The sequence below is a fragment of the Scyliorhinus canicula genome, chromosome 3, assembly GCF_902713615.1.
Source record: "Scyliorhinus canicula chromosome 3, sScyCan1.1, whole genome shotgun sequence".
Lineage (NCBI taxonomy): Eukaryota > Metazoa > Chordata > Chondrichthyes > Carcharhiniformes > Scyliorhinidae > Scyliorhinus > Scyliorhinus canicula.
The window spans coordinates 149,082,136-149,108,082 of NC_052148.1; the positions used below are offsets into that span (position 1 = coordinate 149,082,136).

At 49.1% G+C, this 25,947-nt stretch overlaps 1 protein-coding gene across 2 annotated transcripts in view; it reads right to left on the reverse strand.

Moving 5' to 3' along the window:
• Positions 1-25,947, reverse strand: part of zcchc4 (zinc finger, CCHC domain containing 4) — a 101,718-nt gene that overhangs the window by 66,573 nt on the left and 9,198 nt on the right. For both annotated transcript variants that reach the window (XR_005460003.1, XM_038791467.1), the window contains exon 3: positions 7,335-7,417. Coding sequence is in view for 1 of the 2 variants with exons in the window: in XM_038791467.1 (XP_038647395.1) it covers positions 7,335-7,417 (83 nt within the window). In the remaining variant the exon portion in view is untranslated. The remainder of the gene's footprint in view (positions 1-7,334; positions 7,418-25,947) is intronic.

The following is a 25,947-nucleotide window of genomic DNA, read 5'->3' on the forward strand; positions in this document are numbered from 1 at the left end:
GGGATGAAGATGGGAAGGCACTGGAACACAAATAAGAACCTGGGGAAGACCACGGTCTGCACCCTTCCCACCAGTGACAGCGGGAGCATGTCCCATCTTTTAAAGTCCCCTTCCATTTGTTCCACCAGCCGGGTCAGATTAAACTTATGCAACAAATCCCACTCCGGGCCACCTGCATACCCAGGTAACGAAAGCTCTTCTCTACCCTCCTCAGCGGCAGCTCCCTCAGTCTCTTCTCCTGTCCTTTAGCCTGGATCACAAACAGCTCGCTCTTCCCCACGTTCAATTTATACCCCGAGAAACTGACAAATTCCCTTAAGATCCGCATGACCTCCCCCATCCCCTCCAATGGGTCCAAAATATACAGGAGATCATCCGTGTAGAGCGAGACCCGATGCCACCCCCGCCCCCCTCCACCCACCCGGACCAGTCCCTGCCAGTTCCTTGAAGCTCTCAGCGCGATGGCCAGCGGCTCAATGGCAAGAGCAAATAATAACGGGGAAAGGGGACACCCTTGCCTCGTACCCCAGTGCAATTTAAAATATGCCGACCTAAGCCGGTCCGTACGCATGTACAGCAATCGCACCCACCGGATAAAGCCCTCACCAAACCCAAACATATCCAGCGCCTCCTACAGGTACTCCCACTCCACCCGATCAAAAGCTTTCTCTGCATCCATCACTGCCAGAACCTGTTTCCTACCCTTCAGAGGGCAAAATAACACTTATTTAAAAGTCTCCGCACATTAGCATTAAGTTGCCTGCCCTTAATGAATCCAGTCAGGTCTTCCCCTATCACCCCGAGACATGATCCTCTATCCTCGTGGCCAAGATCTTAGCTAATAGCTTGGCATCCACATTTAGCAATGGGATTGGCCTGTAAGACCCACACTGTTCAGGGTCCTTATCCCGTTTCATAATGAGTGAGATCGAGGCCTGTGACATTGTGGGGGGGAGGATTCCCTTCTCTCTCGCCTCATTAAAGGTCCTCATCAATAGAAGGCTCAACACCTCTAAGTTTTTTTAAAAATTCCACCGGGATGCCATCCGGCTCGGAGCTTTGCCCGACTGCATGCCCTCCAACCCTTAACAATTTCTTCTATCTCAATCGGTGCCCCCAGCCCCTCCACCAGACCCTTCTCCACCCTCGGGAACCTCAACTGGTCCATTAATTGCCTCATCCCTTTCGCACCCGCCGGGGGTTCCGACTCATATAGTTTCCTGTAGAATTCCTTAAAAACTTCATTCACCCCCTCTGGGTCTGAGATCAAGTTGCCCTCCTTATTCTTTACTCCCACAATCTCCCTGGCCGCCTCTCTCTTCCTAAGTTGGTGCGCCAGCACCCTGCTCGCCTTCTCCCCATATTCATACACCGCAACCCGAGCCTTCCTCAGCTGTTCTCCCGCTTTCCCCGTGGTCAACAATTCAAACTCCGCCTGAAACATACGCCGTTCCTTCAGGAGTCCCGAGTCCGGGGCCTCCGCATATTTCCTATCCACCCGGAGTAACTCCTCCAGCAATCTCTTCCTCTCCGCCCTTTCCCTCTTTTCTCCAAAGGACCGGATCGATACATGTTCCCCTCTGATAACTGCCTTCAGGTCGTCCCAGACCGTCGCTGCCGAAACCTCTCCCGTGTCATTTTTTTCCAAAATAGTTCTGGATACTCTTATTCACCCGCCGGCAAACCACCTCGTCTGCTAACAACCCCAAGTCCAATCTCCACAGTGGACGCTGCCCTCTCTCCTCCCCAAGACGCAAATCCACCCAGTGCGGGGCATGATCCGAAACTGTAATCAGTGAGTATTCCATCCCCATCACCTTTGGGATCGACACCAGAACAAAAAAAACAATATGGGAATAAACTTTGTGGACATGGGAGAAGAAGGAAAACTCCTTTACCCTCGGCCATGTACACCTCCAGGGGTCTACACCCCCCATCTGTTCCATAAAGCCCTTCAGCTCCCTTGCCGCCGCCGGCCTCTTCCCTGTCCTGGATTTTGAGCGATCCAATTTGAAAATGAAAATCGCTTATTGTCACAAGTAGGCTTCAAATGAACTTATTGTGACAAGCCCCTAGTCGCCACATTCCGTCGCCTGTTCGGGGAGGCTGGTAAGGGAATTGAACCGTGCTGCTGGCCCGCCTTGGTCTGCTTTCAAAGCCAGCGATTTAGCCCTGTGCTAAACCAGCCCCTTCAGGTTCAATGACCGTATTAAAATCCTCTCCCATGACCAAGTTGTGTGACTCCAGGTCCGGGATTTTGCCTAACACACGCCTCACAAAATCCATGTCGTCCCAGTTCGGGGCGTAGACATTCACGAGCACCACTAGGACCCCCTCCAGCTTACCACTCACCATTATATACCTACCCCCTTTATCACCCACTATTCTCCCAGCCTCAAATGCCACTCGCTTGCTGATCAGAGTTGCTACCCTCCTGGTCTTCGAGTATATCCCCCTTTTTTTCAAAGAACTACCTAACTCCCTTTTAAAAGGATCTTTTGACTCTATTTGACAGTGAGAGCCTTTTTCCTCGGATGGTGATGTCCAGCACGAGGGGACATAGCTTTAAATTGAGGGGAGATAGATATAGGACAAATGTCAGAGGTAGGTTCTTTACTCAGAGAGTAATAGGGGCATGGAATGCCCTCCCTGCAACAGTAGTGGACTCACCAACATTAAGGGCATTTAAATGGTCATTGGATAAACATATGGATGATAATGGAATAGTGTAGATGTGCTTCAGATTAGATTCACAGATCGGTGCACCGTCGAGGGCCGAAGGGCCTGTAATGCGCTATAATGTTCTATTGTCTATCGTAGCATTCATGACAGTGCAGGCACCAGAGGCCCAGAACCAATGGAAGATTGCAGGCCAAAGATGAGCTGGGGGTGAGCCAGGGTTTAAACTCTGCCAAATAGTACTCATCTCACTAAAAGTCTCACCTCCAATAAAGCTGTGTGAGGATGGAAACTGAGAATTTCAAAAGTGAGATTGATTTATTAAGCAGCATTACTAGGGGTTAAGGAATCAGGGCAGGTGGAGTTGAAATACAGATTGAACATGATCTTCATGTAGGGCACGGAACAGGCTTTTTGGGGCTGAATGGTGTTCTCCTGTTCCTTCCAATCTCCCCATAGAACACAGGACTGTCACAATGTTAGAAAATTAGAGAATTCTCCACGGCAAATCCACCGGGTGGCAGTGAAGAGTTTGGGCTGAAGCAAGAACAGGGGGCGGAATTCTCTGAAATGGGGCTATGTCTCCACGCCCGCGAAAAAACGGGCGTGAATCACTCTGGACTTTCTTGGAAAAAGTCCAGTGTGATTCTCCGTTTTGAAGGGGGCTAGCAGGGCCCCAGAGTAGTCCTCGCAGCTTTGGCTGTCAATACGGGGGGCCCTGCACTTCCAGCCACAGACCCCTGCATGCTGCGGCGGCCCCGCACAACATGGTGGACCCACACAGCGGGACAGATCTGTAAATATAGCCTCCCCCCGCCAGATCGCGTCCACCTGCCGGTCGGTGGCCCCCAATCGCGAGCCTGGCCTTCCTGAAGGACCCCCCCCCCCTCCCCCTGGTGACGGATCCCTCTGCCCCCCCCACCAGGACTGGGTCCGCAGCCGCCACTCGGAGCTCCCGCCGGGTGGAACCATGAGTGAACCAGGCATTCTCTGAATCACAGCAAGATGTCGGACCCGATCGCGGGTCTGACGCCCCATTCTCCGCCCCCGCGCCGAGCGCGATTTCAGCACGGAGGCTCGGAGAATCCCGCCCAGGCTCTCTTAATAACATCAGGAACTCTGCCTCACTAAACCTACGGAGAAAGTAGTCAGTTGGGCTGGCAGTAAATCATCATTTAGGTTCCTACTGCCAACTCGGCTGTGTATGGACTAAAAGGTTTTGCTCCTTAAACAGTCCCTTAAAAATATTTCCCCCTTTGTTTTGCTTTTCATGTTTGGAGTTCATACTTTGAATTTCTCTACCTCAATTTGTCACCTACACGTTCCCCTTGATTGCTTCTTAAACTCTCCATTTGAACAAGATTAAGTTTGAATCCGGATTAAAGAACAGCTTTTGTTTATATGGCTCCTTTCACAACTTCTGAACATCAAAAGTGGCTTTCCATGTTCACTCACATTCCAGGTGCCCTTGCCAGGATTCTGCACTGTTTCCATCTCACATTTCAAGCAACTTGCGGGGTGAAATATGGAGAATGCACAGTGAAGGATAGACTAAGTATCAATGGCCATCGTTCTTTCGCCTGCCACAGCAATTTCTGGGCCAGCAAATATGGACATTTGTGTTACATTGGTCCTTAATTTGTGCACTTGAGAATTTCTATTACAAGATCAGAGTAATTTCTAGGATCCTTTACTTGTAGCTATGCAGTTCGCTGTAATAGTTTATTATCTCTCCATGTAGCTATCTAGTATACTATTCTAGTCCATTGCCTCTCCATGCAGCTATCTAATATACTGTTCTAGTCAATTGCCTCTCCATGTAGCTGTCTAGTATATTGTACATCTCCAAGCAGCTCTCTTGTATACTGTACTAGTCCATTGTCTCTCCATGCAGCTCTCTAGAATACGGTATATAGAACATAGAACATAGAACAGTACAGCACAGAACAGGCCCTTCGGCCCTCGATGTTGTGCCGAGCAATGATCACCCTACTTAAACCCGCGTAACCCGTATACCCATAACCCAACAATCCCCCCCATTAACCTTACACTACGGGCAATTTAGCATGGCCAATCCACCTAACCCGCACATCTTTGGACTGTGGGAGGAAACCGGAGCACCCGGAGGAAACCCACGCACACACGGGGAGGACGTGCAGACTCCACACAGACAGTGACCCAGCCGGGAATCTCTCCAAGTAGCCATCTAGTATACTGTACTAGACCATTTCCTCTCCATGTAGCTATCTAGTATTCTGTACCAGTTAATTGCCTCTCCATGTAGCTATCTTGTATACTGTTCTTTTTTTTTTTAATTATTTTTTTTTTATAAAGAGTACCCAATTGATTTTTTCCCAATTAAGGGGCAATTTAGCGAGCAATTCACCTACCCTGCACATCTTTGGGTTGTGGGGGCGAAACCCATGCAAACACGGAGAGAATATGCAAACTCCACACAGACAGTGACCCAGAGCCGGGATCGAACCTGGGACCTCGTTGCCGTGAGGCAGCAGTGCTAACCACTGCGCCACCATGCTGCCCTTATTGTACACTGCTCTAGTTCATTACATCTCCATGTAGTATAGAGAGTTATCTAGTATACTGCAATAGTTCATTGCCTCTCCATGTAGCAATCTTATATACCATACTAGTTCATTGCCTCTTAATGTAGCCAACTTGTATACTGTTCTCGTCCATTGCCTCTCCATGTAGCTCTCTTGTATACTGTACTAGTCAATTACCTCTCCATGTAGCTATCTTGTACACTGTACTAGTTCATTAGCTCAAGTAATAATAATCTTTATTGTCACAAGTAGGCTTACATTAACATTGCAATGAAGTTACTGTGAAAAGCCCCTAGTCGCCACACGATGGGGCCTGTTCGGGGAGAATTCAGAATGTCCAATTCACCTAACAGCATGTCTTTCGGGGTTTGCGGGAGGAAACCGGAGCACCCGGAGGAAACCCACACAGACACGGGGAGAATGTGCAGACTCCGCACAGACAGTGACCCAGGCAGGGAATCGAACCTGGGACCCTGGAGCACTAGCCCATTATCTCTCCATGTAGCTATCTAGTACACTGTTTCAGTACATTACCTCTCCAAGTAGCTATCTAGTATACTGTACTTGTCCATTACCTCTACATGTGGCTATCCAGTATGCTGTTCCAGTTCATTTCCTCCCCATTAGCTATTTAGTATACTGTAATATTCCATTGCCTCTCCATGTAGCTCTCTTGTATGCTGTACTAGTCCATTACCTCTCCAAGTAGATAACTAGTATACTGTACTAGTTCATTACCTCTCCAAATAGCTATTTAGTATACTGTACTTGTCCATTACCTCTCCAAGTAGTTATCTAGTAAACTGTATGAGTTGATTACCTCTCCAAGTAGTTATCTAGTATACTGTACTAGTCCATTACTTCTCCGCGTAGCTATGTAGTATATTGTACAAGTCCATTACTTCTCCATGTGACTATCTAGTATACTGTACTAGTCCATTACTTCTCCGCGTAGCTATGTAGTATACTGTACTAGTCCATTACTTCTCCACGTAGCTATCTAGTATACTGTACTAGTCCATTACTTCTCCACGTGGCTATCTAGTATACTGTACTAGTCCATTACTTCTCCACGTGGCTATCTAGTATACTGTACTCGTCCATTACTTCTCCACGTAACTATCTAGCATACTGTACTAGTCCATTACTTCTCCACGTAGCTATCTAGTATACTGTACTAGTCCATTACTTCTCCACGTGGCTATCTAGTATACTGTACTAGTCCATTACTTCTCCACGTAGCTATCTAGTATACTGTACTAGTCCATTACTTCTCCACGTGGCTATCTAGCATACTGTACTAGTCCATTACTTCTCCACGTAGCTATCTAGTATACTGTACTAGTCCATTACTTCTCCACGTGGCTATCTAGCATACTGTACTAGTCCATTACTTCTCCCCGTAGCTGTCTAGTATACTGTACTAGTCCATTACTTCTCCACGTGGCTATCTAGCATACTGTACTAGTCCATTACTTCTCCACGTAGCTATCTAGTATACTGTACTAGTCCATTACTTCTCCACGTAGCTATCTAGCATACTGTACTAGTCCATTACTTCTCCACGTAGCTATCTAGTATACTGTACTAGTCCATTACTTCTCCACGTGGCTATCTAGCATACTGTACTAGTCCATTACTTCTCCACGTAGCTATCTAGTATACTGTACTAGTCCATTACTTCTCCACGTAGCTATCTAGCATACTGTACTAGTTCATTACTTCTCCACGTAGCTATCTAGTATACTGTACTAGTCCATTACTTCTCCACGTGGCTATCTAGCATACTGTACTAGTCCATTACTTCTCCCCGTAGCTATCTAGTATACTGTACTAGTCCATTACTTCTCCACGTAGCTATCTAGTATACTGTACTAGTCCATTACTTCTCCACGTGGCTATCTAGCATACTGTACTAGTCCATTACTTCTCCCCGTAGCTGTCTAGTATACTGTACTAGTCCATTACTTCTCCACGTGGCTATCTAGCATACTGTACTAGTTCATTACCTCTCCAAGTAGCTATCTAGTATACTGTACTAGTTGATTACCTCTCCATGCAGTTATGTACTATACTGTACTGGGTCATTACCTTTCCACATACTGCTCATGAGTAAATGGTGGCTGTCGACTTTGATTAAATTCTTCTCTTGCTAATTGCCGGGCCTTTGATACCTGATAATGACAGGGTAATACATGCAGTGGTTAACATCACGTTTGAAGCAATAGATGAACCATTCTGGTCAAGTTAAATGCCAAAGTAAACAGGTCAACAGGTTCATCGCTATCATGACCAGTGGAAAAACGGAGGAGAAAGATCAAAAGTCAATCGATTGTGGCACTCAAACTGACAACATGTCAATTCAACAATCTGCTCAAACGTTAATGGGTAGAAATTCAGAAGCAGAGCGGAGGGAAGAATCTCACTTTTCTATCTCAAAATGTAAATATGTGGCATAGTTTCAGTCACAATGAAACAGTTCCGATAAATGATAGTAACAAAGTCTGCAGCACCCGGGGTATATAGTGAGTTTGTCCCAGTTTATTCCAACTCTGATATGGACAGGGTGGGCATAGAGGGATATGGGCCAAATGCAGGCAAGTGGGACTAGCTTAGTGATAGAAACTGGGCAGCATGGACAAGTTGGGCCGAAGGCCCTGTTTCCATGCTGAAAACATCTTTTACTCTAACCTGGCAAGCCGTCCTCAACTAAAGGTTTACTGTAAATAAAACTGTGTACAAGTATGTGTGCTCTGGTATGGTGTTGATTCTCTTGCTACTGACACAAATGAAGACAGTTCCAAGTCGTGCATGAGTGTATACAGCTTTAGTGGGCTGCTACTTCAATTATGTTTGAACATATGGCCCAACAAGCGCTCTTTGGTCGGAGATGAGTAATTCTAGCATGGAGAACAATATCTGCTTCATTGCTGCCTTTCCAATGTACCAAAACAATAAGACAAAATGTCACGGTAATGGAAAGTGCCATCGACAGTGCTATCAAGTGGAACTTGCTCCCCAAAAACCTGCTCATTGATGTTCAGTTTGGTTTTCACCAGAACCACTTGGCCCCTGACCTTATTATAGTCTAGATCCAAATATGAACAAAAGTGCAGGATTTAAGAGGTGAGGCAACAGTGTGACGATTGGAAGATTTTAGGAAAATTAGATTATAAATGTAGTGGGCAATTTAAGGGTTAAAAGCCTGGGGTTAGTGTGTGTTTGGCTGCAGCTGTCATTTTTTTTTTAAGAATTCAGTTTGCAGAGCCTGTGTGTTTTTAGCAGCCAGAAGATGACATTGATGTCTGAGCTAATGCACAGTGCTCGCAGCGACTGTGATTCAAAACGGTTGCTCAACTCCCAGAGAAACTGCTGACTGGAGAATGAATGCGAATGGCGATCGATTTTAACGGGTAGCACAGTTGCTTCATAGCTCCAGGGTCCTTGGTTCGATTCCCGGATTGGGTCATTGTCTGCGCAGAGTCTGCATGTTCTCCCAGTGTCTGCCTGGGTTTCCTCCGGGTGCTCCGGTTTCCTCCCACAGCCCAAAGATGTGCAGGTTAGGTGGATTGGCCATGATAAATTCCCCTTAGTGTCCAAAATGGTGAGGTGAGGTTACTGGGTTACGGGGATAGGGTGGAGGTGTGGGCTTAAGTGGGGTGCTCTTTCCAAGGGCTGGTGCAGACTCAATGGGCCGAATGGCCTCCTTCTGCACTGTAAATTCTATGATTCTAATGCACAGTGGATTGACTGGGGAGTTAGTGTTCTTTTGCAGCCTGCAGAGATTATGGGCTGGATTGTCCGATTTTGCGTCTATGTCCGGAGGATGCTTCTGGTCTTATGACCAAAATGTCGGCGGCGCCCCCACACCAATGTTCTGTCCGGTGGGGGGCTTGCACCCGGCTTTACCTGCCGATACGGATGCAGAATGGCCGGGTCAGTGGCCGCGCACGTGCATGGCAGCAGCCGTACAACATGGCACCCGGCCAGCCAAAAACTGCCCCTCTGTAACCCCCCCCCCCGGACTGTAGCGGCACTGGACACAGTCCGCAGCCTCCATGCCAGGTTTACAACAGTTGAGAGGACACTTGTCACAAGCAGTCGTGAAGTCAGCCCATTGGGGGCGGAGCATCAGGGGAGGGCCTCCGGTGACGTCCTGAGGCCTTCCCAATGGCCTCCCAACAGAAAATCAGCACCACCCAGCCATTGTGTTTCCCAGCCTGGGGAGATGAGGTCATTGCTAGTTGGATCTCAGAACGGCAGAGAGACAGTGAGTTTGGGGAAGCTGAGAGAGAGAGAGAGAGAGAGTGAGAGAGAAAAAGAGAGCGAGGGAGAGGGAGAGAAGTTGAGTTCTGATCTGCTCGAGTCTTGAGTCTCCAATTATTAGTACCCAATTATTTTTTTCCAATTAAGCATGGCCAATCCATGCAGACACGGGGAGAAGGTGCAAACGCCACACAGACAGTGACCTGGGGCTGGGATCGAACCTGGGACCTCGGCGCATGTCTCCAAATTCTTTCCAAGTAGGAGTTTTTTTTAAAAAGAGTAATAATATTTTTAAGCAAAGCAGTCTTGTCTGAAGACAATGAAGAGGCTGAAAGAACCGAGGTGAAGCAGCTATTTGAAGGTATTCAGTCAGAATCTGAAGGGGAGTAGTGCGGCAGGTATCGGTCAAGGAGGAAGTTGCAAGCGGGGGTGGCCGGGGACTGGGGTGGGGGATGGGGTTTTTTGGGGGGGGGGGGGGGGGTTGGGACACATTGTCCGTGCCCCTGGCATGCCCCTGCCACCTCATGCCCCCCCTCCCAACCACCACCCCAAAAATCGGTGAACCTAGAGGCAAAGTGGGACGTGCGCTTTGGCCCTGGTGCACATGTCATGTGGTCCTCCATGCCTGCCTGGGCTCCATGTCCTTCCCATCGCCGCCCTCCCCCACATCTTCCTCGTCATCCATGAGGCCTGGTGTTCATCCTCCTCCTCCAGCACATCGCCTGCTGTGCGATGTGGTGGAGAATGCAGCAGGCCACCACAATGCGGGCAACGCTCCCAGCGTCATTTTGGAGAGCCCCTCTAGAGCAGTCCAGGCACCTGAACTGCATCTTTAGGATGCCAAAACACTGGTTGATCACGGCCCTGGTTGCTGTATTGGTGTCGTTGTCATGACCGCATCGGTCTGTGGCCTTTAGATAGGTGCCATCAGCCACAACTGCACTGGGTACCCCCTGTTTCCCAGGAGCAAACCCCCCAGACGGAGGGGCATCTCAACATGTCAGGAATCGAGTGTGCCAAGATTAAGGTGTTGTGCACACTGCCCGGGTATCCGGCACAGAGATGAATGATGCGTGGCTGATGGTCACATATCAGCTCTATATTCATTGAGTAACTAACCCTTTTGATTGGTGTAGAGTGGCCTGTCATCTACAGGTGCTCGTAGGTGGCATGCATCCCGATCACCCCCTGGACCCGGGGAATCCTGGTGAACGCCGCTGCCCTGGCATCCTGGTGAGCTCGGTCTACATTGTAAAGGATGTATTGAGCCATCTGGGCATATCGGGCCTCCGTGATGGTGCACCTGTGCATCGAGGTCTGTGAGATCCCGGACAGGTACCCACTCGGGAGCCTGGAAGGACCCCATCATGTAAAGGTTCAAGGCAACGTCACCTTGATGGCGACCGGGAGCCGGTGTCCTCCATACCCCTGCCGTGTGCCAGGTGTGCCATCTGGCAAATATGTCTCTCTGTTCAGACAGAGTCTTCGACGGCATGCCAGGTCCGGCAGGTGCTCGAATAACAGGTGGTACCGGTACACACGATGCACTTCCTCCTCCTCGGTCTGTTGGGCAGCTTGCTCTCCATCCTGGGCAGCTGCCACCTGTTCCTGCGTGGCATGCTCCACTGCTGCAGCTTCCTCCTCCTCGAGCAGCTCCAGCTCTTACAGCTGCAGGGCACCCCCAGGGCAACTATCAGGAAGGCCACCATTGCTGGTTGTATTCCAATACCCATTGTCTGTGGGGAGTGAAAGGCTGACATGTTAGCATGGTGTTTGGATTGGTTTATTGTCACGTGTACCGAGGTACAGTGAAAAACAATTTTGGCATTGGAACCTATTCTTCACTCAATCGCGTCAGCAAATGTAGAATCCCGCCTATTGTCTTTGCTGAAAATCTTGGCTCTGTGGTGCAGGACATCAGGGCTTACTTCAAAGAGTTGCTTTTAATGGAGGTGCATGAAAATGTTCTTGTAATTGAGAGAGCACTTTCCCTGGTGAGGGCCCACCTCAATGTTGTTGAGATTCTGCTGCATGGTTTGTCGTCCATCCTTAAGAGTTTGGAACAACGGGAAGGATGTTAGCCCGAGGCTGCTGTTGATTAAAGAGTCAAGAGTTCTGCTCCTTTTTCCAAACACCTTTGTTTTTCCTTGAACACACTCACCAAACTCTATCATCACATCGCATGCTCCCAAGGCCATCTGTAGCCTCTTTACATATCAGTGCCAATTATTGAATCAATGAGACATCTAATTGGAATGTTTCTTAGCCCATTCCTTGACAGTCTCCCCTTCCTTGGAGAAAACAAAATAATTTGGTGAAAACAAAATTACAAGAAACTCAAAAACACACGGAACTTTCCCCCTTTTTTTTCATTTTTGGAAGGTAAAAAAAACAAAACAGTCACAGGAACGGGCGCCCTTCATTAACAATATCCAAAAGCTTCTGTGAACTAGCTTCTCTTTTTGTTAAACAGTCAGACAATTGATAGCTACTGTCAACCCATTTAATTTTTGCTATCTCCCCTCTGTCCAACATCTGCTTCAAACTAGCGATATCTATCCATAGCCTTTTCTCATTGACACTTTTTGTAGAGTGCACATTTTGCCACAGGGATTTATTGTCAATGTGACGCTCAATGTGTATGTTACCCAAATCCCCTAATCCCAAAATGTCTGTCAATATCTGAGATATATAAAAGGCCATAATCCACCACCTCTACAAGGCTTAAAGTCTCAGCAGCCAAAGTGCTTTTGACCACTCTCCTTATTTTCTTTGTTTCCCACACAAGAGGGCAACATTTACCATTGTTCCTCATGGGGAAAATTATAAAACCTCCTGCGCTTGAAACCCCATCGCATAAATTTGCATAGGACGCATCACTATAAACTATGAGTTTCAAGTGCCTAAGATCACCCAAAACCGGGAATCTCAAAACACACTCCTGCATTTTTAGTTTGAGCAACGCTTTATTTGCCCTCATTATGTCTTCCTCTTTAGGATCATTTATTTTTGTACTCAACTCTTAAGACATCAAAACTAACATCCGGCCTAGTCTGCCTACCTAACCAATTCAGTTGCCCAATTAAACTTCGCAGTTGCTCTTTTTCCATCTTTGAAACCACTGCACCTTTTTGTGAAACCCGACTACGACTAACTGCTATTGGGCTGATGTTCTCCAAATAAGATTGTTGACATAAAGTTGCCCCTAACTTAGTCTGTCCGATTTCCAGTTCAATATATTTAAATGCACCGGAAACCTGACTTCCTACCCTGAATTTCTTCCTCAACCCAGAGACTACAATAGCTTCGAAATCACTAGTCCCACCCCACAGAAAATCATTGACATGCATCATGAAAATGCCAAAAAGATTTCCCTTATGGTGCCAGTAAAACATTGCTGGATCTGCTTTCAACTGACAACAGCCTAACTTTAACAAAACTGACCTTACCGAAAAATACTAGACCCTGGATGCATCATTTAATCCATATACACATTTGTTCAACTTCCAGAGTACCCTTTCTATGTTAGCTGCCTCTTTAGGAGGACAGAGAAAAATGTCTCTCTGAAGCTGTTGCCCCTGCAAAAAGGGAGCTTTTATATCTATTGATTTGCATTCCCACGCCTTTGCGGCTAATAGAGCCAAGAGGATCTCAACCTTTCCTGCCGTAGGTGAATCTACCCTTAAATCCTGATCTTCTAAGTTTTCTTCAAATCCTCTTGCCACAAGCCTGGCCTTTGCCTTATACGTTCCATCTGGAAGAACCTTTTCCGTGCAAATCCATCTGTGGGATAGAGCTCTTTGTCCCCTATCCGGTACTTCCATGTACACCCCAAATTCACTCCAACTATGCAATTTTTGCTCTTTGGCATCTTTGATAACTTTTTCGTCCAATTTGTTGGAGGCCACCTCATGCGCATGTGGGCTTCTATTCCTAGTAGCATTCGTAGTCTTACCCATGTTCCGAGACCTTGACAAACTACGCCCCCTATCCCGCCTGGTAGCTTGTTCTGTACTGCTATTGCTTAATCTTTCCCTTCTGCTGTGGAATGTCCTTTTAATAGTTCTCGACCTTTCCCTGCGAACCTGTTCACTATCTGATGTACTATCTGAACTGGCACTGCGTTTCTGAACTTCATGTTCCCAATCCATTGTCTTGACACCTTCCTGTCCCTATCCATTTTTCCACTATCTGATCCAGGATTACTCTCTCTTCTTTACTTTGCACAATGGTTGATTGACTAAATTTGGTTGCTGCACGGTAGCACAATTGGATAGCACTATGGCTTCACAGCGCCAAGGTCCCAGGTTCGATTTCCCGCTGGGTCACTGTCTGTGCGGAGTCTGCACGTTCTCCCAGTGTCTGCATGGGTTTCTTCCGGGTGCTCCGGTTTCCTCCCACAGTCCAAAGACGTGCAGGTTAGGTGGATTGGCCATGATAAAATGCCCTTAGTGATCAAAAAAGGTTAGGAGGGCTTAAGTGGGTTGGTGCAGACTCAATGGGCCGAATGGCCTCCCTCTGCACTGTATGTTCTAAATCTACAAAATGCAAAATATATATAGTTAGCTTTATCCCAGATCTTAAGGTCCATGGCCAGAATGCCAAAGGTAGGGTTACTATCGGTCGTGATGGTGTCCTTCTACACTTCCTAAAAACCTCACAGCGATCACTAACCTGTTCTATCAGTTTAGTATAGTCTTCATCCCCTATCCCTGCATCCTTTAATAAATTTTCCAGCCTCCGAGGAGATGGGTGCGCAAATTGCCTATGCAGTTTTAATACAACACGCTTTTTATCAGCTAAAGTTCCATTTCCAGCTGCCAACAACACATCCTTAACAACTGCACCCGAAATATTATTTGTCAGTAATGGAATACAATCGTGTAAACGACTGTGTAAATTGTAAGTCCACTGTCTTTCCAAAAACTGTTGCCTTATCCTGTCCATATCCAATTTCATGTGTGCTTTCTTCATCGACGGTCTGCTCAGAAGCAAAGGTATCTCACTTGATACAACATCCGTGCTAATGAAATGATTCACTCCAGGCAATATTGCAAGGGATCACACCACTCTTTTCAGCGATTTCAAAGTATTATCATCCCCAAACCTGAAACTTGTAGAACTTTCAAATTCCTTAACCTTGTTACGATTTTCAGCATTCAAAAGTCCAAGTAACATTTTAACCAGTCAATTCCACACACAGTAGATGTGCAGCTACTGTCCAATACAGCACAACTGAAGGATTCTGCAACCAACACCCTCATTATCGGAGTAAAACTGCTTGTTAAGAGGACAATGCCGGGGGGGGAGGAGCACCGGGTATCGCTGTATGCGGACGACCTGCTGTTATATGTGGCGGACCCAGAGGGGGGAATGCCGGGGGTGATGGAACTGTTAGCGGAATTTGGGGGCTTCTCGGGCTATAAGCTGAACTTAGGAAAGAGCGAGGTATTTGTAGTGCACCCGGGAGATCAGGAGGAGGGAATTGGGAGGCTCCCCTTCAGGAGGGCAGTGAAGAGTTTCAGGTACCTGGGGGTGCAGGTGGCCAGGAGTTGGGGGGCTCTTCATAAGCTTAACTTCACCAGACTAGTGGAACAGATGGAGGAGGAATTTAAAAGGTGGGACATGGTGCCGCTATCGCTGGCGGGCAGAGTGCAATCCGTCAAAATGACGGTTCTCCCGAGGTTCTTGTTCCTCTTCCAGTGCTTGCCCATCTTTATCCCTAGGGCCTTTTTTAAAAGGGTGACCAGCAGCATCATGGGATTTGTTTGGGCGCATGGCACCCCGAGGGTGAAGAGGGTCTTCTTGGAGCGGAGTAGGGATGGGGGGGGGGGCTGGCGTTGCCCAACCTCTCGGGGTACTACTGGGCGGCCAACGTGTCGATGGTGCGTAAGTGGGTGATGGAGGGGGAGGGGGCAGCATGGAAACGGATGGAGAGAGCGTCCTGTGGGGATACAAGCCTGGGGGCCCTGGTAACGGCGCCGTGGCCGCTCCCTCCCACGAGGTATACCACGAGTCCAGTGGTGGCGGCTACCCTCAAGATTTGGGGGCAGTGGAGGCGACATAGGGGAGAAGTGGGGGGCTCGATAGAGGCTCCGTTAAGGGGGAACCATAGGTTCGTCCCGGGGAACATGGATGGGGGATTTCGGGGATGGTATAGAGCGGGCATTAGACAGCTGAAGGACCTGTTTATCGACGGAAGGTTTGCGAGCCTGGGGGAGTTGGAAGAGAAATTTGGGCTCCCGCCGGGAAACATGTTTAGATATCTGCAGGTAAAGGCATTTGCTAGACGGCAGGTGGAGGGATTCCCTGCGCTCCCCGCGAAGGGGGTGAGTGACAGGGTGCTCTCGGGGGTCTGGGTCGGGGAGGGGAAGATATCCGATATCTACAAGCTTATGCAGGAGAAGGAAGAGGCGTCAGTAGAGGAGCTGAAAACGAAGTTGGAGGGGGAACTGGGGGAACAGATCGAAGACGGGACATGGGCTGATGCCCTGGAGAGGGTAAATTCTTCCTCCTCGTGTGCGCGGCTTAGCCTCATCCAATTCAAGGTGCTGCATAGGGCCCACATGACTGGGACGAGGATGAGTAGGTTCTTTAGGGGTGATGATAGGTGTGCCAGGTGCTCGGGGAGTCCAGCGAACCATGCCCATATGTTCTGGGCATGCCCGGCATTGGAGGAGTTCTGGAAGGTGCGAGGACGGTGTCAAGGGTGGTGGGATCCAGGGTCAAGCCAGGATGGGGACTCGCGATCTTTGGGGTTGGGGTAGAGCCGGGAGTGCAGGAGGCGAAAGAGGCCGGTGTGCTGGCCTTTGCGTCCCTAGTAGCCCGGCGAAGGATTTTGCTACAGTGGAAGGACGCGAGGTCCCCAAGCGTGGAGACCTGGATCAATGACATGGCGGGCTTCATTAAGCTTGAGAAGGTTAAATTCGCCCTGAGAGGATCGGTGCAAGGGTTCTTTAAACGGTGGCAACCTTTCCTCGACTTTCTGGCTCAACGATAGGGTACTGGGACAGTAGCAGCAGCAACCCGGGGGGGATGTTGATTATGTTAGCTTATTTTATTTAAATTTGATTTATCTAATTTTAATTTATGGTTAAGTTCTCTTGTTTGGGGGGGGGGGGGGGTGTGGGGGAATGTGATACATGTGATGTTACGGTATGGGGGGAATTGTGGGTGTTATGGGGCTGTTAGTTGCATATTACTGCTTTTTGCTATACTTTTTGTTATATTTTCTGTAAAAAATTCCAATAAAAATTATTTAAAAAAAAAAAAAAAGAGGACAATGCCTTCTTTCTGGTCACTGTCTTGTTTGAAGTGTAGCTTCAAACACTATTATAACGTACTGGAAGCATAATAGTATTGAGACCGAAAACATCGATTTATCATACCCCTGGGGTTCATTTTCATATTTCCATTCTCCATGTCCCTCCTTCTATTATAAGTTTCAAATGAGTTTCTGCCCTAATTTCCGGGTCCCGATCTCCTTCCATATTCTCGTAACCTGTTCGTAGCCGTACAATCTCGCCATCCTGTCTGTAGTGTATCTTCCATAGTCTGCTTTATCGCTGACTGACCCCATTTGTGGCACGAGAGCCATAAGAATTGAATGTTTCCCTTGGAACTTCTTTAAGGCCTCTATCATCTGATCGAATAAGGTATCATTATCCACAAACTTAATTCCTGTCAAAACCAGGAGCCTATCCATATTGGACACTCTAGTAACTTAAATGCCAAACAGACTGTGGAAATTCCAGGCGGTGTTTGCGCAGCCTTTTGTACAGTCTGTTAAATTCCATTATGTGGTCCTCAATAGAGATATCCTCTGTTTTCCGGAATCTATCGAATTCTGACCAGGCTTCATACGCACTTAAGTCATCCTTTTGATAAATCTTATCCATAAACTGTAATAGAGTCTCCAGACCTTCTTCCGAGTCTAGCTCTTCCAATTCCAGTTCAGAAGATACTTTGTTTTGGATTTTACTCTCATAAGGTAGAGAAAAAGCCAATGCCATAGCTTGTTTCCTCTTTCCCAGGGCAGTTACTTTAGTCCACATAACAGCTGCACTTCTCCATTGGTCGTACAATCCCCTTTCTGAAAATAATGGTGGATAGTCATATCCAGCCAGCTTTATCCTAGGTTCAGCCATATTTTCTTTCTCCTTCTCACTCACTTCTTAGTTGAAAACAAAACTTTTTTTTTCCTGGAAAAGTATCTTTCAACCCTTAACATTTATACAGCAACCACCCTCTGCTACCAATGTCATCCTCAGGTTGCTGTTGAGTGAAGAGTCAAGAGTTCTGCTCCTTTACCCAAACACCTTTATTTTTTCTTGAACACACTCAGCGCCAAACTCGATCATCACATCACATGCTCCCAAGGCTACTGGTAGCCTCTTTACATATCAGTGCCACTTATTGGATCAATGAGACATCTAATTGGGATGTTTCTTAACCCATTTCATAACAAAGGAAACCAAGCGGGGTATACCTCTGGGCCTGATCCCCGGCGAGAAGTAGTGGAGGAGTTCCCTAGCGAATTCGAAAATTGGTGCATTAGATTCGATGAAGGACAATGTATCCTGTCTTCAAAGCCAGGGATCGGTCTGGCCCGCCGATAATTGGGTCTGTCTTGACCTATTCCTCATCATGAGGGGTTGGAGGTGGCCAAACCGGTCGAGTCAACCTCCCCAGCCGGGGGCTAGACTGTAAACCACCTGGACATTGGTGAGATGGCATAACAGAAGGAATGATGTCTCCTGCTCAATTGTTGACATCCTTGAGAGATCCTGAAGGGTGCTTGTTGACCCTGCTTGGCTTTTGCTTTCTTTGTGTGGCCAGGAAGATGTCTTTATTCTGAGGACTGCCCCGCAGTGTCCGTTATGCTGAACATTACTCCTTGTTGATATTGTTGTTGTTTTCTTGGTGCTGTCTTTATTCCTATAGGGAAGTGTGAAATATGGATGTGATGGCCTGTACCATTGGTTATCCTGATTTGGTGAATGGATCTGTGCAGTTTCACTCCTAATTGTAGTTATGCCTCATAGTATCTTATGTGTTTTATAGTGTTATAGTGTTTGAAAAGGAAGATGAGTCCGAGCGGAGTGGAAAGTTTGGTTGGCGGGGGGTCCCCCCCCCCCCCCCCCCCCCCGGTATTAGTGGCTGAGGACTGGGGACAAGTGGCTCTGGGTATCCTTTATTTGACAGTTGGGGTGCCCCCTTCTTGGGGGTTTCTTTTATCCTTTTTTTCATCGAGGCGAGCATTGAGCTGCACCTGGTTCTGGACTGGCCCGGTGGGGAGGATTGGAGTCTCAGCTGGCCCTCCCTTCCAGGATGCCCCATTGATGGGTGTCTTGGCAGTTCTTCTTCTCTTAGACTGGGATCCGCTCCTGGCTCAGGTTACAGCGATTAACCTTTTCCTCTTTGTGCCTGTGTGAGTGGGAGAGGTACATTGCCCTGGATTGGGTTGGATAGGTGTAGGCTTGGCGGGGTTTTGGGGTTGTGTGGAAAGTACGGTAGCATTGTGGATAGCACAAATGCTTCACAGCTCCAGAGTCCCAGGTTCGATTCCGGCTTGGGTCACTGTCTGTGTGGAGTCTGCACATCCTCCCCATGTCTGCGTGGGTTTCCTCCGGGTACTCCGGTTTCCTCCCACACTCCAAAGATGTGCAGGTTAGGTGGATTGGCCATGATAAATTGCCCTTAGTGTCCTAAATTGCCCTTAGTGTTGGGTGGGGTTACTGGGTTATGGGAATAGGGTGGAGGTGTTGACCTTGGGTAGGGTGCTCTTTCCAAGAGCTGGTGCAGACTCGATGGGCCGAATGGCCTCTTTCTGCACTATAAATTCTATGATCTATGATATATTTACTGAGTTTTGGATGGTGCTGGGTTATGTCAGGCCCGACACTGTGCTAGTATTCCTCTCTTACTGACTGGCAGCTGACTCTCCTCCTCGTTGTTGTTTCAAGTTGGGGATGTAGGAGGATACGGACGCCATATTTGTTTTTTTTGGGGCTTCTTTTTTATGTATGGTATCATTTGGTAACCTTACATAGAACAGTACAGCACAGAACAGGCCCTTCGGCCCTCGATGTTGTGCCGAGCAATAATCACCCGACTCAAACCCACGTATCCACCCTATACCCGTAGCCCAACAACCCCCCCTTAACCTTTTTAGGACACTACGGGCAATTTAGCATGGCCAATCCACCTAACCCGCACATCTTAGGACTGTGGGAGGAAACCGGAGCACCCGGAGAAAACCCACGCACACACGGGGAGGACGTGCAGACTCCGCACAGACAGTGACCCAACCGGGAATCGAACCTGGGACCCTGGAGCTGTGAAGCATTTATGCTAACCACCGTGCTACCGTGCTGCCCCATGCTACCGTGCTGCCCCTTGTTGAGTCCATTTCTAAAATGTAAAATCCTAATAAATAGACTTATTAGAAAAACTACCCAAGAGGGTGGAATTGAAAGTTGGCATGACTGGCCAATCGAAGGAAGAGAGCCCAAAAGGGGGGGGGGGGGGGGGGGGTGAAAGAGAGAGAGAGAGAGAGAGAGAGAGAGAGAGAGAGAGAGAGAGAGAGAGAGAGAGAGGGCACATAGCAGACGTTAGCATGCAAATGCAATGCTTTCGTATTTTCTCCACTACCTTTTCTAACTTCTCATCAGCAAATATCACTGAATAACCAAGTGAGCAATCTGGATCAAGGGTATGGAGATGAAGTGAATGGTTGGAATAAAGAATTATATTATACAGCACTTTTCACAACTATCATGTTTTTTTCACAACTATCATGACTTTTAAAGCACAGTCATTATTATAATGGAGGAAACTTTTCAGCCAATGTGCACCCAGCAAGCACTCACTGACAGTCATGTGGTCACGTCTGATACTCCACACTTTTTAAATTGATGATTGAGGATACCAGGGAGAACTTGTCTGCTCTACTTTGAAATAATGCAATGGCTTTGATACTTCCATCTGGGAGGACAGAAGGGCCCTCAGTTCAATATCTCTTCAGAAAGATGGCACCCCCCACACTGAAATACTCGCACAGAGCTGCACAGAGTCTTGACTGACACACTAAAAAGAGGTTCAAAGTTCAAAAGGATGACCAAGACTTCCGGTAGCGGCCATGACCAGCTAGGTCGCAAACACGGCAGCTCCGGCCAGGATCGGGGTTTTGGGCCGTTAAACGCGGCGGCGGCACTTGAAGAGTGGGTCCGACGTGGGAACGGACGCTGGAGAGGCTCCCCCCCCCGGAGCTGTATGGAGGGAACCAGGAGCGGGGCCGTCAAACGAGCAATTGCCGGGAAGAAGGCAGAGCGGTCCGGGAGGACAAAATGGCGGCAGTTGCAGATCGAGAAGCATGGGTCCAATGGGCCAGAGAGCAACAGGACTTTTTGAGGAGCTGCTTCGCAGAACTGAAAACGGAGAAGCTGGCCCCTATGAAGGCCTCCATGGAAAAGATGGTGGAGGTATAGAAGGTACAGGAGAAGGCGATCAAGGAGGTGGAGAGGAAGGTGTCTGAGAATGAAGATGAGATCCTGGGCTTGTCGGTCAGGGTGGAGGCACACGAGGCCCTGCACAAAAGATGGCAGGAGAGGCTGGATGACCTTGAATATAGGTCTCGGAGTCACAACCTGCAGATCCTGGGCCTCCCTGAAGGGGCGGAGGGGGCAGACGCAAGCACGTATGTGGCTGCAATGCTGGGGATGCTGATGGGCGCGGGGGCCTTCCCACGGCCATTGGAATTGGACGGAGCGCATAGGATCCTAGCCAGGAAGCCAATGGCCAACGAACCACCGAGGGTGATGGTGATTAAGATCCATCGCTTCACAGACAGGGAGTGTGTCTTGCGTTGGGCAAAGAAGGAGCGGAGCAGTAAGTGGGAGAACGGCGAGATTCGCATATACCAGGACTTGGGAGCTGAACTGGTTAAGAGGCATGCGGGTTACAATCGGGCTAATGCGGTTCTCCACACCAAAGGGGTGAAGTTTGGGTTCCTGCATCTGGCGGGACTTTGGGTAACGTACCAGGACAGGCACCATTATTTTGATATGCCGGACGAGGCGTGGACATTCATTCGGCACGAAAAGCTGGACTTGAACTAAGGGGCAGCTGCACGTGGGTGAAATGCGCTGGCGGGGATGTGTAATCGGGGGTTGACCTGGTGTAAGATTGTTTGTAGCATTTAAGTTTATTTGCTCTTCTTTTCCTGTTTTTTGTTTCAGGGGGCGGGGCAACGCCCGGGCTGTGTTGTCCGGCGCACGGGAAGGATCCGGATGGCACTTGCCCTCTTACCCTGTGGGGGAGGGGGGCGTTGGAGGCCCGAAGGAGGAGACGATAGTAAGTTTTGGAGATAGAGGCAGGAGCGGCCGGGGTCAGCATGGGTCAGCTGACTTACGGAAGCGCAATGGGGGGGGGAGAAAATCAGTGCTAAGCGAGTGCTTGGCGTGGGGGAAGGGGTGCTGCTTTGCTGACTGAAGGGGAGGCAGTTGTTGCGGATGGATGGAGAGTCGGGCTGTGGGGCCTCCGGTGGGAGGGCTAGAGCGAGCGGCTGGGCGCGGGCACGTGGCTGGCTGAAAAAGGGAGATGACTAGTCGGCAGGGGGAGGGGGGGGGGGGGGGGGGGGGGGGGGGGGGGGGGAAACCCCCGTCCAGGTTGATCACGTGAAATGTGAGGGGTCTGAACAGGCCGGTCAAGAGGGCCTGTGTGTTCTCGCACTTGAAAGGGATTAAAGGCGGACATGGCCATGCTACAGAAGACACACTTAAAACTCGCTGACCAAACGAGGTTAAGGAGGGGAGGGTGGGCTAGGTGTTCCACTCGGGGCTAGACTCAAACACCAGAGGGGGTGACAATTCTGGTTAGCAAACAGGTGGCACTTGAGGCAGGGAACATTGCGGTGGACGAGGAGAGCAGGTACATAATGGTGAGTAGCAAGCTGCAGGGGGTGTTAGTGAACGTTTATGCCCTGAACTGGGATGATGCAGAATTCATGAGGCACATGTTGGGTAAAATCGGGGGGGTCGGGAATGGGGGGGCGTGGACCTGTGGAGATTCGCGCAGCCGAGGGCGAAGGAGTTCTCCTTTTTCTCCCACATCCACAAAGTCTACTCGCGGATTGACTTTTTTGTGTTGAGCAGGGTGTTAATCCCGAGGGTGGAGGGGGTCAAGTATTCGGCCATTGCGGTCTCGGACCATGCCCCGCAGTGGGTGGACTTGCGACTGGGGGCAGAGCAAAGGCTGCTGGCGGATGAAGAGATGTGTGGGCGGATAAGGATGAGCATTCAAAACTACGTGATAACAAATGACACAGGGGAGGTAACAGCAACAACGGTTTGGGAGGCTATGAAGGCGGTCATCAGGGGAGAGTTAAACTCTATTAGGTCGCACAGAGAGAAGAGGGAGAGGGCGGAGAGGGAGAGGCTGGTGGGAGAGATATTTAGGGTAGACAGGAAGTACGCGGATGCTGCCGAGGTGGGGCTGCTAAAGGAGCGCGGGAGATTGCAGGCGGTGTTCGATTTGCTGACCACTGGGAAGGCAGAGGCACAGTTAAGGAAAGTGAAAGGGGCAGTCTACGAGTATGGGGAGAAAGCCAGTAGGATGCTGGTGCACCAACTTCGCAGGAGAGAGGTGGCCAGGGAGATCGGGGGAGTGAGGGATAAGGAAGGTAACGTGGTGTTGGGCCCAGAGAAGATCAATTAAGTCTTCAAGGAGTTTCATGGGAAGCTGTACGAGTCAGAACCCCTGAGGGGAGGGGAAGGGATGAAGCAATTTTTGGATCAATTGAGGTTCCCAAGGGTGGACGAGGAGCAGGTGGAGGGACTAGGGGCCCCGATATCGCTCCTGAATGTAGATGCCAAATTGCTGGCAAAAGTTCTGGCCACCAGAATAGAGGACTGTGTCCCAGGAGTGATCGAGGAAGACCAGACGAGTTTCATCACGGGCAGGCAACTGAACACAAATGTGAGGAGGCTCCTGAATATTATTATGATGCCCTCAGAGGGAGGGGACGCAGAAGTAGTGGCTGCAATGGATGCAGAGAAGGCCTTTGACAGGGTGGAGTGGGATTATCTGTGGGAAGTGTTAGGTAGGTTTGGATTCGGGGAGGGATTCATAGGGTGGGTCAAGCTACTGTATCAGGCCCCCGTAGCGAGTGTGTCCACAAACCGGCTGAGGTCAGAGTATTTCAGGCTGCACCGAGGAACGAGGCAGGGGTGACCCCTGTCCCCGCTACTATTTGCCCTGGCAATTGAGCCATTGGCCATAGCGCTGAGGGCTTCAAAGGACTGGATTTTCCTCTATGCAGACGACCTGCTATTTCGGACCCGCTAGAGGGGATCGGGGTGGTCATGCGGATCCCGAGGGATTTTGGGAGCTTCTCGGAGTACAAGTTGAACGTGAGGAAAAGTGAGCTGTTTGTAATCCATACTAGGGGTCAGGAGGAGACGGTGGGAGCTCCTGCTCAAGATGGTGGAGTGGCGCTTTCAATATTTAGGTGTACAGGTGGCTAGGAACTGGGATGCCCTATACAGGCTCAATTTATCTCAGCTTGTAGAGCAGATGGAGGAAGGCTTTAAAAGGTGGGACATGCTCCCGCTTTCCTGGCGGGAAGGGTGCAGACTGTGAAGATGACAGTTCTCCCCAGATTCCTGTTCGTCTTTCAGTGACTCCCCATTTTCATCACCAAATCCTTTTTCAAGTGGGTGAACAGGATTATCAGAGTTTGTGTGGGCAAATAAAATCCCGCAAGTCAAAAGACTATTCTTGGAGCGTAGCAGGAGGGGTCGGCATGGGGGCGGTTAGAGGCAGCGTCAAGCAACGGCACCAGCCTAGGGGCACTAGTAATGGCACCGCTCCTGTTCTCGCCAGCACGATACACCACAAGCCCGGTGGTGACGGCGGCACTCAGGGTCAGGGGTCAGTGGAGAAGGAAGGAGGAGGGTGCCTCAGTTTGGACCCCGATATGGAACAACCATAGATTTGCTCCAGGCAGGATAGACCAGGGGGGGATCAAGGCTGGTATAGGGCAGGCATTAGAAGGATGGGGGACCTGTTTACAGATGGTACTTTCCCTACCTTGAAGGCGCTGGAGGAGAAGTTCAGCCTGCCCCCGGGAAATGCCTTCAGATACCTCCAAGTCCATGACTTCCTCAAAAAACATTTGGGGACATTTCCGCTGCTATCCCCTTGAAGGGTACAGGACAGGGTGGTGTCAGGCATCTGGGTAGGAGAGGGGAAGGTGTCGGACATATACCAAGAGCTGCAGGAGGTGAAGGAAGCCTCAGTGGAGGAGCTGAAGGGCAAGTGGGAGGAGGCGCTAGGCGAGGAGCTAGATGAGGGCCTGTGGGCTGATGCCCTGGGCAGGGTGAATTCTTCCGCATCATGTGCCAGGCTCAGTTTAATTCAGTTTAAGGTGGTGCACCGGGCTCACATGACGACGGCGAGAATGAGCAAGTTCTTTGGGGTGGAGGACAGGTGCGCAAGGTGTTCAGGGAGTCCAGCAAACCATGTCCATATGTTTTGGGCATGCCCGGCGCTTAAAGAATTCTGGCAGGGCTTTGCGAGGGCTATGTCCAGGATTTCGGACACGCAATTGTCCAAACACGGATTGTGGAGCCGAGTCCAACAGTAGCGATCTTTAGGGTGTCGGAAGTGAAAGAGGCCGAAGTGTTGGCCTTTGCCTCGCTAGTAGCCCGGATCTTGTTAATGTGGAGGGACTCGAAACCCCCGAGTGTGGAGACCTGGGTGAGTGACATGGCTGGGTTCCTCAGCCTGGAGCGAATAAAGTTTGCCCTGAGAGGGTCCTTGCTGGGGTTCTCCCGGCGGTGGCAACCTTTCCTTGACTTTCTAGGGGAGCAGTGAAGTGTCAGTAGCAGCTGCAACAGGGGAGGGGGGCTCAGGTGGAGGGAACTGTTGATGTAATGTGTGTTTTCGTTTTGTATAATGATAGCAGCTACCTTATTTTGTTAAATATTTTTTGTTCATTTTCTTTGTTATGTGAAAATTTTGGTTGAAAAAAGCTTTAATTAAAAAAAATTTATAAAAAAAAAGGATGTCCAAGGGGTGCAGGACTGGAGGAGGTGGTAGAGGTTCAGTCATGAGAGGTTTGAGGTGAAGATTTTAGACTTAACTCATTTGGGTCATCAGGCTGTGTAGGTAAGAAAGATGGGAATGATGGGCAAGGGAGACTTTCTGTAAGAGAGAATTCAGGCAGTTGAGTTTATGGAGGGTGGATAGCGAGAGTCTGGCTTACAAGGATGACAGTCCAGAAATTATAAAGGAATTGATTTCAGCGATAGTGAGTGAAGTGGACATGGGGATAATTGATGGGCAAACACAAGTAGTTTTGCTGATTGATACGAGGTGAGGATTGAAACTCAGCTGAGGGTTGAAACAATTCTCAGTGTTCACACAATCTTCTTCA